Consider the following 14,325-nt stretch of genomic DNA (forward strand, 5'->3'; position numbering starts at 1 on the left):
AAAATTTCTATTTTACTTTAAAATCGAATTTAGTCAAAATAAAATTTTATCTTACTTTGTGAAGCATCAACATCAGTTCCGGAATTAGAGAGATTTGAATCTGTAAGGCCAGATCGGTCAGTCTTGTTAGAAGTTTTCTTCTCAACTTGGTTGTATAACTTATCAAGCATCTTAGTATCATCCAGTCTTTTTTGATTCCATGCTACCTCAAATGAAATAACTGCTCTGGCCTGTTCCGGATGTAAAGATCTAATATGAGTTCTCAGGGAGCTAGTATTTGAGTTAGGTGTAGACAGAACCTTTCCACAAATGGCTCCTGTTCCTGCGGGCACTTTAATCTGACAAATTACCTTGGGATTACTTTTGTCTTTTTCGTTGAGAGGTTGGATTTTTTCAAAATAGGACCACAATTAGTAAGTTTTTTTAACCATGTTGACTTGATTTTAGCTTACTTTTGGTTTAAAAATGAACTAGTTTTTTCAAGAAGTACTAAAATTATAAGTATTTTTATTTATATTGTAATGATTGCTACATATACAATTCCCTATGGACATTTATATACGATTTGCCCTTTGGAGATGTAATAATGATTACAACATTACAATTCCATTGGACATTATTTACGCGTAAAGGGAATTGTTTTGAATGCGCTTTGAATTCACGCATTTTTTTCATTAAACTCCGAGTTTTTAATTGTTACATTCTATTGTTTGTTTTGTTTGAAAATGTTCAATTTTTCAATACCAACAAATAAAAGCATAGTTTTGCGCGCAAAAATAGAATCGTAATGTTTTAGAATTTTATTGTAAAGCTTAACCCTTAAATGCCCAAAGCAGCATAAAATGCTCAAAAAATTCTGATTTTTGGTACAAATAATCCTTCTTGCTATAGAAAAGTGGGAAAAATTTTCCTTGTCATAAAAACGACGTCAATGCACTTTTTTGAGTTGTATCAAATCTGATACAACGGGCATAATTGTACTAATATTTTAAACAACTTTAATTTTTTTGACTTTATCTTAAGTGTTCTAGCCTATTTAACGTCCTAAGTTGAAGCAGATTTCAAATGATTGTAGATACTCAAATTTTAGGGCAAGGGAATTTAAGGAATAAAGATAAATAATTACACTCAACGGTTAGAGGTTCACGAATGAAGAAGTGTCTTCTTTATTCTTGAACCTTTAATTGTTCCTACAAAATAAATATTACGCTTCCTCAATTCGACTATCAAACTATTCAAACATCATTGAAGTTGTGTTTATCAGGCAGTGAAGAAGTCAAATTGAGTACTACATCTGCACTGACAGCTAAACTTGTAACAGAAATGCTTTTTAACTTCCCTTGATTAATATCAAAGTCATACAAAAAGCCTGAAATGCCACTACGACCCCAAAGCTTGAACCCCCACTTATGTGACTTTTTAGGCAAGTACTGACGCGGTAGGGACTTCCCTTTAAAAGGAACCATTATCTCATCAACAGCGTGAAACTCTTCTGGTGAAACTCTCAGAAAGTTTTGGCGAAGCTCTTTCACCCATGTTTGTAACTTCCACATGCGGTCATTTGCTTTTTCTTCCTCGGCTATTTCTAAACTGTTTACAAAATGAATATTCTAAAGAATCATTTCAAATTTGTTCCTTCCCATAACTGAAGAAACCCCATCATAGGTCATAAATGTTTCCCAATATGATCTTCGACTTGGGAGCCTTACCAAACCCATCCTGAGAAATACACCAATAAACTTCTCAATATCCTTTCTTAGTATGCTTTTTTCTGTACCTTTTGATTGCAAAATATAAATATTTGTTTGCTCTGTGGTGTTTTTCAGCATCTCATCACTAACAAACAATTTAAAATATTGAAAGGTTGTTTTTTCCATATCTGGTGTTGGTGTCATTCCAGGCTCCTTGAAGTTTACGTCATCTAGGGGTTCAAAGTTCTTACTTCTCCATACAAAAGTAGTTGGTGTAGTATTATTTTTGTTAATAGGTGTCTCATTAGCATTCTCAACTGGCCTTGATGCTATACATGCTAATGGCTCATCACCACTTGTTGAATCATATTCATTCTCACTTACTTCTTCAATATTAGTATTGGCTTCATCATTTCCCAAATCAAACTCATTGTCACTTTCATCACTCTCCCCAAAATCACTTTCTCCATCAAGTACATAGTTTAAAATATCAGAGACAGTTATCTTTTTATTTTCATTCATCTAAACAAATATACAATAAAACTTTTTTCTTTTACTTTTTTTAAATGAATAAAAATAAAAACTTGAACTTTTTTGAAAAAGCTTTCATACTTAAACGGCAATTGTATCAAATTTGATACATACAAATGCAATTAGCAAATGTTATGCATATTTGATAACCAAAAGGCATGAAATAGTTTGTAAAGTTTTCCTGCACCTTGATTCTAAAAAAAAAAAGTAAAAAACAGCACAAAAATTTATAAAACCAATATGAAATAGAAGTAAAAACAACACTTGGTAAACACCACGTGAACCACTCCTCGCAAATGCCGTTTTCAAATGTTTATAAACTGAAAAATCTACCCGGATGAAAAGTACTAATTGTACAAAATCGAAAACTCACTTCTCAAATTTGTAACAATGGGTGTTTTCAGATAAAAACAAGCTTCCATTTAAAAAATACAGTGGTTTAAAATTTGTGTATCAGATCTGATACCTGGGGTCATTAAGGGTTAACTTTGTTGCAGTGCTTAGAACTATTTTATAACTGCTTAAAAAACTGTGTTTTTTGACTTAATTATAAATTCAATTCCAAATTTGATCAAATTCGAAACTCAAATTTGAATTTCAAATGTTTTCAAATTTTTATCCAATTAATTAGAATTCGAAATTAAAAATCGAATTCAAATTCAGATCTCAAATTTGAAAAAATTTGAATTCGAATTTGGCCCCTATTTCCGAATTTAGTCGAATTTTTTCGAATCGAATTCAAAATTCGTCCGAGCTTATTATATACACGGTCGTTTATATATTAGGAAAAAGCGCTATGTTTAGGCACGCATGCGCCAGTTAATAGAAAAAAAATTTTGAGCTTTTAAAACGGTTGCGGTTCTTAGCTACGAACTATATTTTAGATAGCAACCATTGCTTTCTATGTTATTTGTAGAACTGATTGATTTTACCATACTTTTGACCTAATTCAATAAATTTACATCTTAATTGTATCATAAAACCAATAAAAAATGGAAAAGAAAGTCTTATTTTTACTAAAATTTATATTTTCATTCAGGCTTAATTGTTGCTAATTAGTGATTTTGTTTATTTATTTGAAATCCAATTTCTCAACTTCTGACTGTAGGATTTCCGTAATTTTTTTTTTTAATTTTAGATATATCTTTTCTGTAATTATGATATTTTTCTGGTTGTTGCTTCAACTTTTTTTAGGTGTAAATTCTAGATACTCATCTAATAACATTTTAACAGAGTTAACTACTCAGAACTCTCTCAAAACGTCATGCACTCGAGTGCATGACGTTTTGAGAGAGTTGGGTGCTTTTTAGACTAAGAAGCACCAAACTCTCTCAAAATGTCATTATGTCAGAATCAAGAATTTATACTAAGAATCTTAGTTTAGTTTTTCTATATTTAGATGTTATTAAAATATAACTAAACAAAAAAATATCGCAAACGAACTAGGCACTTATATATGTACGTAAATGATGTGCATGTATAATATACGAATGATGTATCATTTATATGTAATGTATATGCATAAAGCATTATATGCATATTGTATGTATTAATATATGTGTGTGTTGGTGTTTGTGTGTGTGTGTGTGTGTTATGCATGTGATGTACCATATTTTATTTATTATATAAACTATAATTTAATTCAAGATTTAGTTCAAATATAGTTTAATTTTATAAAATAAATACAATACATAATATTGTTTACGATAGTTCTCTTAAAAATTTTAAACATATTCTTAAAGTTTAGCCCACATTAAATTTGTTTATATAATAATTATTAATTAGTTTTCTCTCATTGATTCATTATTGTTTTATCTTTAGATGGAACTGCACTACGAAAATTTAAATTACTTGTGCAGGACTTGTGCAAAATGGATTGGAAAAAGACAATATAGTTTGACTAATAATCTTAAAACTATAATAGAGCAAGTGTTTCTTGTTAAATTTGAAGAAATAGAGAACATTCATCCAAAAAATATTTGCCACAAGTGTTATTGCACTATTAATAATGCAAACAAAAGAAGAACAACAACTTCTTTATCTCTGTATACTAACTGGTAACCACATAGCATAAACTGTGCCACATGTCAGATGGCTGAAAATGTGCGGCATGGTACGGTTTTCACACGTTCACTTTTAAAAAAATCTAAACTCATAAAAAATATATATCTTGTAAATACAAAAAATGTTGGACAATTGCAATGTTTAACTCAATAAAAGAAAATATATTACCTATACATAATTTAAACATAGGTATTGATATATCAGAACTACAAAATGAATTGAATCCTTTTTTAGAGCTCTGTTTATGTTGTAAATGTAATAAAATACCACAAATGCCTGTTACATTGAAAAGCTGTGAACATTTATTTTGTTTTTTATGTCTTGTGGAAGAAATGAAAAATAAATATATTGATGAGACTTTCTGCCCAAAGTGCAATAAAAAAATTTATATTGATGATATGGTGACCAGTAAAAAAACTAATTCTCTTCTTCAGATATTAACTCTTGTATGTAATTTATGCAAGCAAAAATTTAATGCATTAAAAGAGTATGAAATATTCAAAACTCATAAAAGCTTATGTCATAACGAATTACTGTTATCAACATCATTACTGACTTCATCAAGTAATTCAAAAAAAAGTATAAATGATATCTTTGAAATAAATAAAGACAGTGATATTCCCCAAGAGCTAGAAGAAGCAGCCCTTCATATTATTAAGCAAAAAATGGCAAAAAGTGGACAAAAAACAATTGAATTTAAAAGTGGAGGACCTCGAGTAAGTCTTTATAAAGATATGTCTTTATAAAGATAAACATTTGAAAATTTATTTTTTATAAATAAATATTTTCGTGTTTTATTTCTACTTTTCAGCCAATGATTTTTACTCATGCACCAAAAGCTTATGTCAATAGTGCTCAGGCAGCACAATCAACATTAAGATTGCGTAATACAAATATTGCAAAGCATTTTGAGACTTTAGCAGGCAATTTAAACGATGCAGTTGCAAATCAAACAAGTAAATTGCTAAATTCATTATCACAAGACACAAGGCACTCCATACTAGATAATGCAGGACTAAACCACTCTGAAATAAGTGCAAGTGTGATGGTTGCAATGAAAACTGATATGGGAGTACCATGGGAAAAACTTAAAATTATGTCTAGGTAAATATATATTTTTTTTCCTTGAACAACTTGTTTCACCATCAGAAGGTTCATCAGGAAAGTAGCTTTCTGATGAACTTACTGATGGTGCAACAAGTTGTTGAAAAAAAAAAAAATCAAACTTTTTTTACACTGTGTTTCATCTATTAAGACAATAGATGAAACACAGTGTAATAAGACTTATCTATTAAGACACATCAGAATTCATTTCTGATGTGTCTTAATAGATAAGTCTAATTGATGATACACAGTGTGAAAAAAGTTTGATAAGTGATTTTCTACTAATTTATATATATATATATATATATATATATATTGTTTTTACAGGTGGCTTAAGACTTATAATATATGCACTGCATCAAATGCGTCACAAAGAGTAGTTGCTGAAAATTGGTCAGGCAATGAAGTTATTGTTGAGAATGCTCCTTTCTTTTTCGAAAAAGATGAGAAAGATAAGTTAGAAATTAAGGAAGTTCCTTGGGGTTACATTTCTGATTTACCCAAACATATATTTAGACATATAGTTTTTCAGTATTACAACTTATAGTTTTTCAGTATTACTTAACTTTTCAGTCCATTATAATTTTTTTTTCTAGTTGCAATGATCTTGTGAATCATAATTTTATTCAAAATAAAGAAATTCACATCAAAATTGGAGGAGATTATGGTGGTGGAAGTTTCAAGATGAGCTACCAGATAGTTAATACCATAAATCCAAATAGTTCTGAAAATACTATTGTTTTTAACATATTTGAATCAAAAGACCTCAGAGCTAATATTAAAGTAGCCATGGCAAGATTTGAAAAACAAATAGAAATGCTACAAATAATGAAATATAAGTATGTTAATAAATTATGATGTATATATATATAATATAATATGATATGATATAATAAAATATGATATATATATATATATATATATATATATATATATATATATATATATATATATATACTGTAAAATTTACATGTTAGATATATATATATATATATATATATATATATATATATATATATATATATACTGTAAAATTTACATGTTAGATATATATATATATATATATATATATATATATATATATATATATATATATATATATATATATATATATATATATATATATTAATGTTTGTGTACATACTTATAGGGATAATAGTATCAGAGTATTTATTTTTGGAGATTATGAATTCCTTTGTTCACTGTATGGAATTTCCGGAGCCTCAGGTGAGCAGTTTCATTACTTTTATCTTAATTTTTTTAATTATGTATTTCAGGACAGGATTTCAAGACAAAATAAACTTAAGTTGGGTAGGTCTTTAGAACTGCCCAGGAGGCTGATAATGTCTGACCACTAAATCCTGCTTTGTTCATTCACCTCACCAAAATAGGATTAGTATTTAATAGTTGGTAGTTTTTTAGGTAAACATTGTTGTTTATTCTGTTACGCAACCACAAATGAAATGAAGGTTTGCAAAAAAGAAAGAACAGGCATAGAATCTCGTACCTTGGAAAATCTGCAAGCTGATTTTGAAAGATTTATGAAAGATGGTAGCATTAAGAAAAAGGCCAAGTTTTATAATAATGTTATAGCAGAGCCTATCCTGAGAATACCTTTAAACCAGGTTAGTTTTTGTTTTACATTTTGTTAATATTTAATCCATAGTTATTTCCCATAGAATCACATTGACTATATTTAAATAATAAATTTATTTTGTTCTCTGCATAATTAGGTGTCTTTACCAAGTCTGCATATTGCTCTTGGTGTTTATCTCAAGTTTTTTAACATGTTTGAGGAAGAAGTCCATGAAGTGGACATTATGATGGCAGCATCATTAAAAAATAAAAATTGTCTTTTATCTCAACCGTATCAAGACTATATTTTAAAACAACAAAAAATTTTGAATCTAAAAAGGTGCATTGATAAACTAGATGACCAAATCCAGCTGGTTAATGATACTGTAGCTATAGCCATATTGAATAATGAAGATTGTGTAGAAAATATTCAGTCACTTTACATCCCTCAACTCAATTTGCTAAACGAAACAAAAATGGAAAAAGTAAAAATTGTTATAAAATTTAATAAATATAACTTTGTGAAAATAAGATTGTTTTATGTTATTTTTGACATGCGGATAAAAAACATGTTTTTTTAGGTTAGAGAGTGTAATGGTTTGGAAAACGAACTGATTTTTAAGAAAAGTGAGGGACCATGCATTCAACAGATTGAGTTGATTTTGCAAAAACTCAAGGTACAGCGACAAGCATATCATGGGAAAAGTTTTATAGGAAACCATGTACATAAAATGCTAAAAGTAAATATGTGCTATATGTTTTACATATAATATTTTATATTTTTATATATAATATATATTTAATAATTATTATAATAATAATGATGATGACGGTGATAGTGCTGATGATAAAATAATAGTGATAATTATAAGCTGAAAGTACCAAGTAATGTATCATTTGTGTATTTTCAGAAAAAATCTATATTAGAGCTTTGTAATTCTGTTCCGCTTCTTGTTTATAACAATGGATTGTCTGGAACAACTGTTCATGAAAAATCAGTTGAAATCAGTAGCAAGTATAAACAACTTTTCAATAAGCTTTCCAATTGTTATAGCATATTTTCTTCAAAAAGTACTATGACAATAATTGAATTAACACAACTAGGTATGTTTTATGTAATAGTTTTGTAAATAAAATAGTTACTATTTTAAATAATTATTTTGTATTTGTTTTACATTGTAGTGCCTCTTTATTGCTTGTTTTATTGTAGTGCATTAAATTTTTCTCACATAAACGTAAAAATCTAATTATGTAATAATTAATAGCTATATTTTAAATTTTATGGTATAGTTGACAACTATAAACTAAATTGCAAAAACCTAAACAATAAATTATATAATAAGAATAAAGACATAATATAATGTAATTTTTTTTCTTCTGCTTAAGCATTTGATAACTGTGTTTTTGTATACAGAAACATGTTGATGATTTAATGCAATTTTATCATGCCAAATGGCCTCAGGGTTCAGTGCCACCTAAGTTGCACATGATGGAAGATCATGCGATACCATTTTTACAAAAATGGGGTGCTGGCTTTGGATTCTATGGTGAACAAGGAGGTGAATCAATTCATCATGAGTTCAACAAATTAAAGATAATATATCAATCTATTCCTTCACCAACAATGCGATTAAAAAGCATCCTTAAATCGCACCATCTAAAAACTAATCCTAAAAATAGAGCGCTGAGACCTAAAATTAAAAAAAGAAAAAGGAAATGATATCTGTGTTACATTTTAAAAATTATATGTCAATAAAAAAAAGTCAAAAAAGAAAATGTAAATAATTTAAAATTGATATTTATTTTTGACTTTATATAAAAAATAAAGTTTTATTTATTTCAGAAAACTTTTTTATTTGAATTATTTTTATGTATATATAGCAAATATAAAAAGTTGAAAAAAGAAAATATAAATAATTTAAAAGAGGTATTTATTTATAACTTTATATAAAAAAAGAATTTTTTACATTGCAGAAAGCTATATTTTTAAGAAATGACACCTGTCATTTCTTATGGGTATTATTCTTGTTTTTATCAACATAAAAAAAAATTATATTTTGTTAAAATAGTTACTAATAAGAGGATATAAAGTAATAGGATTAAATGTAAATATGCTACAAATAATTTAAGCAAGGTAGTTATGTTAGTTTTTAAATAAATGTAACAAATTTATAATCATTCAAAATTTCTTAAACTAAAAAGTTGAGTAATATGAGAATATTATGTATCCAAAATAGTAAAAATTTCCAAATAATTATATCCATTGTATATTGCTAATAAACACCATAAAAGTATAAGGTAATTCAAAGAACTTACCGATAACAAAAAATTAACTGTATTTTTATCCTCAATTGTCAAATCCAATTGATTGTAATCCAAGAAAGTTAAATACCATATTCTTTATTTTTCATATTTCAAAGAATTTTTTCAAATTTGTGTCAATGAATCAAAAATCAATCAACATCTCAATTGATTTTGTATCTATCAACACAACAAAATGTACATACAATAAACCATGTTACTTCCATCTAAAAGAGAAGAAAAACACACACACATATGTAAATATATAAATTAGTAAAAACTCTTATTAAATTTTTTTCTTCACAGAAGAAAAAAATTATATAAGCATTTTTGCTAATTTATTATTGCTCTGTTCTTTAATAACATTGAGCACTCTATTTGTAGAATACACTAACATAATTTATATATAAAAATATATATTTATGTGTATATATATATATATATATATATATATATATATATATATATATATATATATATATATATATATATATATATATATATATATATATATATATATTTATATGTGTGTGTATATTTATATGTGTGTGCGTGTGTAGTATACAATATTAATTTTAAGATAAGTAAGAAAAATTAAAAGGTAATAATAAAAAATGAAACTTTATTATATTAGGACATAGTCCTATCAGTAAAAGCATACTTTTAAGCCAAAAAAAAGCTGAAGCAATAACCAAAAAAATATCATTAATATGGAACATATTTATCTGAAGTTTAAAAAAAAAAATTTTGAATTCCTACAGTCAGATTTTTAAAAAATCGAATTTAAATAAATAAACAAATCTGTGTTTTACTCTAAAAAGTAACTAACTAGAGATGAAGTTTAAGCGCGCTAAGACCATTTTAATACTATTTTATTGATGTAATTATGAAATTATATGTATTAATATACTGATATAAGTTAAAAACAAGAGTACAGCATTATATTTCAAAGAAAATGTTAACAAATTAACGGTTGTCATATAAAATATTTTATGTCGTTAAGAGCCGCAGCCATTTTAAAAGTTCAAGACTTTTTTAAAAATTTTAACGCATGCGTGCCTAAACAGCGCTTGTAAACGACCGTGTATAATACAATTTGGCTTTTAAGAAGCATTATTTGTGTTAAAATATCAGTTAAACATATTGTTAAAATGCAATGTTTTTTTTTTGTCGCTAGCCGCCATCTTTAAAGTTATTATTTTACCGATAAAGAGGCCAGCCCTGCTAGATAAAGCCAGGCTGACCTCGATATCATTTTTAATTTTTTTGGCAAAAACTCATATAAACGCAATTTTAAAACTGGCTCGTTTTCCGGGCTAGCTCGGCAAACGGGCTAGCCCTTGTCCATATAAACAGGCCCTAAATGTTTATTTTATGTAAACACCACGGTAATTTTGTTATATTTTTTTTGAACTGGAAGTTTGAATACCGGAAAATAAACATCTTATTGGAAAAGTTAGGTTAGCGATATATAATAGAGGTCAAAAGTACGACTCGTTTTCAAGTTTGAAGCGGTTGCCGTAACTATAGTTTGTGTACTTTTGACTTGTGTTAGACATAAAACAGATATATCATTAGCGATAAAGAACAGAAGTCAGAAATACAATTCGAAATGTGCTTTTGACTTCTATTGTAAGATTTGTATTTTTGATATCTGTTTGTTATCGCTTTATGTAAAATAGCTATAAATAACAAGTCATATCTTTCATTGGCAATATAGAACAGAAGTCAGAAATACAACTGACATTGTACTTTTGACTTCTATTGTAAGATGTTACATGAAAACAAATTGTGCTAACCACAACATTAACTTTGTTTTTTAAAAAAAAGAAGATAAACACTTGATAATAATTACATTGTTTCACACACAAACACATATCTATACATATACATATATACACTCATATATGTATATGCATATATAGGTATACATTTATGTGTGTGTATATATATATATGTACTTATATATATGTGTATATATATATATATATATATATATATATATATATATATATATATATATATATATATATATATATATATATATATATATATATATATATGATTATTAGTAATTATTAAATATAATTACTACTCTTTGGTGCCTTATAGACGTCCCCTCCCCCCGCTAATTAATTTTTCAAAAATTTTCCACCCAGGACATTCTTATTCCAACCCCCCTGGCTATTAAATTTTAGAAAAAATTCCACCCAAGATAAGACAATTTTTTATAAAAATTTTCTTTTTCACTACTTACTTACAATACGTAATATCATTCATTCAAAAAACTTTGTTTTAAAAAACAGAACGTTCTATTTTCTTCTTTCTATCGTTACGTCATTATTCATTAAAAAAAAAAATTTTCTTCTTTCCATCGTCACGTCATATCATTTACAGTACTTATTTACTAGTATATGAAAGAGAGAAACTTATTTGAACTGGACTTCTGTTAATATTTCTTCTTTGGACTTTAGTACTTCTTTATTATATATTTACTTGTTTTCAGACACTAATATATATATTAATAATTAACAAAAACATTACTAAGTTATTGGTTTAAGTATTAAATAACTCGAAATTTTTCAACCCCCCCCCCCCACTTATTCCAGCCCCCCTGTTTATTAAGTTTTAGTAATATTGCCAACCCCCCGCTTATTCCAATCCCCCCTTCTATTAGGCACCAAAGAGTATTTAAAAGTATTAGCAAACATAGTTTTTTTAGATGTAAAGATATAACCCATCAAAGTTAGGGTTGCCAGATTTCTTTTCTAATAATACCGGACACTTTCTACATCCGAACCCCCCCCCCCCCCCTAATATTCTTCGTAGAAATCCAATTTGTTTCATTTGGAGAACTAAAGATAGAACAATATATTTATATTAATACAACAATACATTTTATGAGGAAATAAAAGGAATAATGAGCCGTGGGACCCCCTACTTTTTTCTAAATTTTAATAATAAAATATAAAAAGATATATAGAAACTTTTGTGACTCCCGATACAAAAGTTAAAAGTACTTTTACTATTACTTTTACACTACAATATAATACTAATTTTTAATTTTTTTTTTTTTAGTTTTTAATAATGCTACGTGCTTCCAACATATATGATTGTGAAAGTGACGCCTAATTAAATTCCTAAATAAAAAAAGCAATATTTTTATTTAGGAATTAAATTTCAAACAAAATTGTTTTATATTAATGAGGCGTCTTTTTCTTGCTTGTTGTAGATGTATAAAAACTGAAAATTAAACAGCTTTTAATAAATTTTTGTTTGCATTTATTTTATTATTTACACAAACTTGTAATACTCCAATAAAAATTCTAAAATTTGAACATTTGAAAATTAAATTCCTTTGCGTTTAACATAATTAAATGTAGCTAAACATTTTCACTAATAATAAACAGAATTTATTATTTTTAAAAAATAATAAATTCTAAAAATAATAATAAATTTATTATTTTTAAAAAATAACGCGTAAACAATCAAAGGAAGAAAAACAGATATTCCATAATTTTGAAAAAACCGGACATTTACAAGTCCGGTATTTATTTTTGCTTTTTACAGGACAGACTATTGAAATAATGGACTGTCCAGTTCAAAACCGGACACCTGGCAACCCTACTCAAAGTTTATTGTTCAACTGATTCCATTGAATTTTCTGGTATTACCATTCATTATGATTGGCACAAAAATCCAAGATTGCCAACATGGGTATGACAGAAACTTGAGTCTGTAAGAATTTAACAAATAAAAGGAGAAAGCAATAGTGAGATTCACAGTATATATACTGCTTCAGAAAAAGCAGGAAATGATTTGCTATGCTTTATGATTTTTTGACCAATATCCTCTGGTTAAGAATATCTGTTATCAAATAATTATTTTTAATAATAAATACTTTTAATAGAACATTGATCATGATTGCAGAAGAAAATACACTCGCATACAAAATTGCAAGAAATTTGATTGTCCAGTACAACTCATTATAACAGAATACTTAGAATTTCCAGAATATTAAGTAAGTACAGTATTTATGTATGTATATATGTATTTATGTATGTATGTATGTATGTATGTATGTATGTATGTATGTATGTATGTATGTATGTATGTATGTATGTATGTATGTATGTATGTATGTATGTATGTATGTATGTATGTATGTATGTATGTATGTATGTATGTATGTATGTATGTATGTATGTATGTATGTATGTATGTATGTATGTATGTATGTATGTATGTATGTATGTTTGTATGCTTACCTGTAATTTTTAGCTTAAAGTGGATACTGTAAGAGATAGAAAGAAAAAATTAAAGGAGCTTCAGGATGCTTAATCATTATCAACTGAGAAGAAAATCAACGAAATCAGAATGTTTTGTGTTGTAATTCCAGATATTTTGCCGCATAACGGTCATATGATCACCAAGGTATTTGTAATTTATTCTTGCCATTTAGTTTCAGATTTGTGGGTCATTCCACGCCAAGTGGTCCAGTGATCCCCGCACTACCATCTCCGATTTTAATAAAATTTTGTCAGTATGTTGTTAAACATGTTTCATAAAGATTACCAAAATTTCAAATCAAAATGTTTATTATTTCGGATTTTGTGGTACTTTTTGTAAGGTTTACCCAAACTTCAACTTCAGTCATTAGCTAAAATTCGTATATTTGGGGTCCTATATTTTTGCAATGAAAGGGTAATATATCTTAAAAACGTAGTTTCTTAGTAAACCGAAGATACAGATCACAAATAATTTATTACAAGTTTCATATGCCTACATTTTAGTATGGTTCGCCAAATATCGTCACAAACGCAACACTATAAATATTTTTTATTTATTTGTAGGGTCATATCTCTAAAACTAAAGGTTTTTGATTATTGCTATTTTGTCTAAAGGTTCTACATACTGTCATAATGATATGGATTAAAAATTTGCTTTTTTAAAACTTTCTCTGCTGAGTTATTCTGAAAGCAATATGGCGAAAAAAGTGAAAAACCCTAAAATAACGTGTGTTTGTACCCCTAAAACTTGATGTGGGCAATTTTTTTTT

The 14,325-nt window shown here is 27.2% G+C and overlaps 1 protein-coding gene across 2 annotated transcripts; it reads left to right on the forward strand.

Moving 5' to 3' along the window:
• The first annotated feature begins 4,386 nt into the window (after positions 1-4,386).
• Positions 4,387-8,887, forward strand: LOC145188565 (uncharacterized). Of its 2 annotated transcripts, XM_090091150.1 has the most exons (10): positions 4,387-5,002; positions 5,098-5,390; positions 5,718-5,913; positions 5,964-6,229; positions 6,541-6,617; positions 6,813-7,015; positions 7,124-7,450; positions 7,547-7,705; positions 7,877-8,080; positions 8,380-8,887. In XM_090091150.1, the coding sequence occupies exons 1-10, from the start codon at positions 4,424-4,426 to the stop codon at positions 8,683-8,685; spliced, it is 2,610 nt and encodes an 869-aa protein (XP_089947276.1). In that variant the 5' UTR covers positions 4,387-4,423; the 3' UTR covers positions 8,686-8,887. The 2 variants fall into 2 exon arrangements, with proteins under 2 accessions (XP_089947276.1, XP_089947275.1); XM_090091149.1 differs by lacking the exons at positions 5,718-5,913; positions 8,380-8,887 and having other exon boundaries at positions 5,987-6,229; positions 7,877-8,145.
• Positions 8,888-14,325: the final 5,438 nt, after the last annotated feature.

This window comes from Hydra viridissima, unplaced genomic scaffold (genome assembly GCF_058129835.1).
Source record: "Hydra viridissima isolate aposymbiotic clone 2 unplaced genomic scaffold, HvirCarnegie_v1 scaffold_6, whole genome shotgun sequence".
In the NCBI taxonomy this organism is placed as follows: Eukaryota; Metazoa; Cnidaria; class Hydrozoa; order Anthoathecata; family Hydridae; genus Hydra; species Hydra viridissima.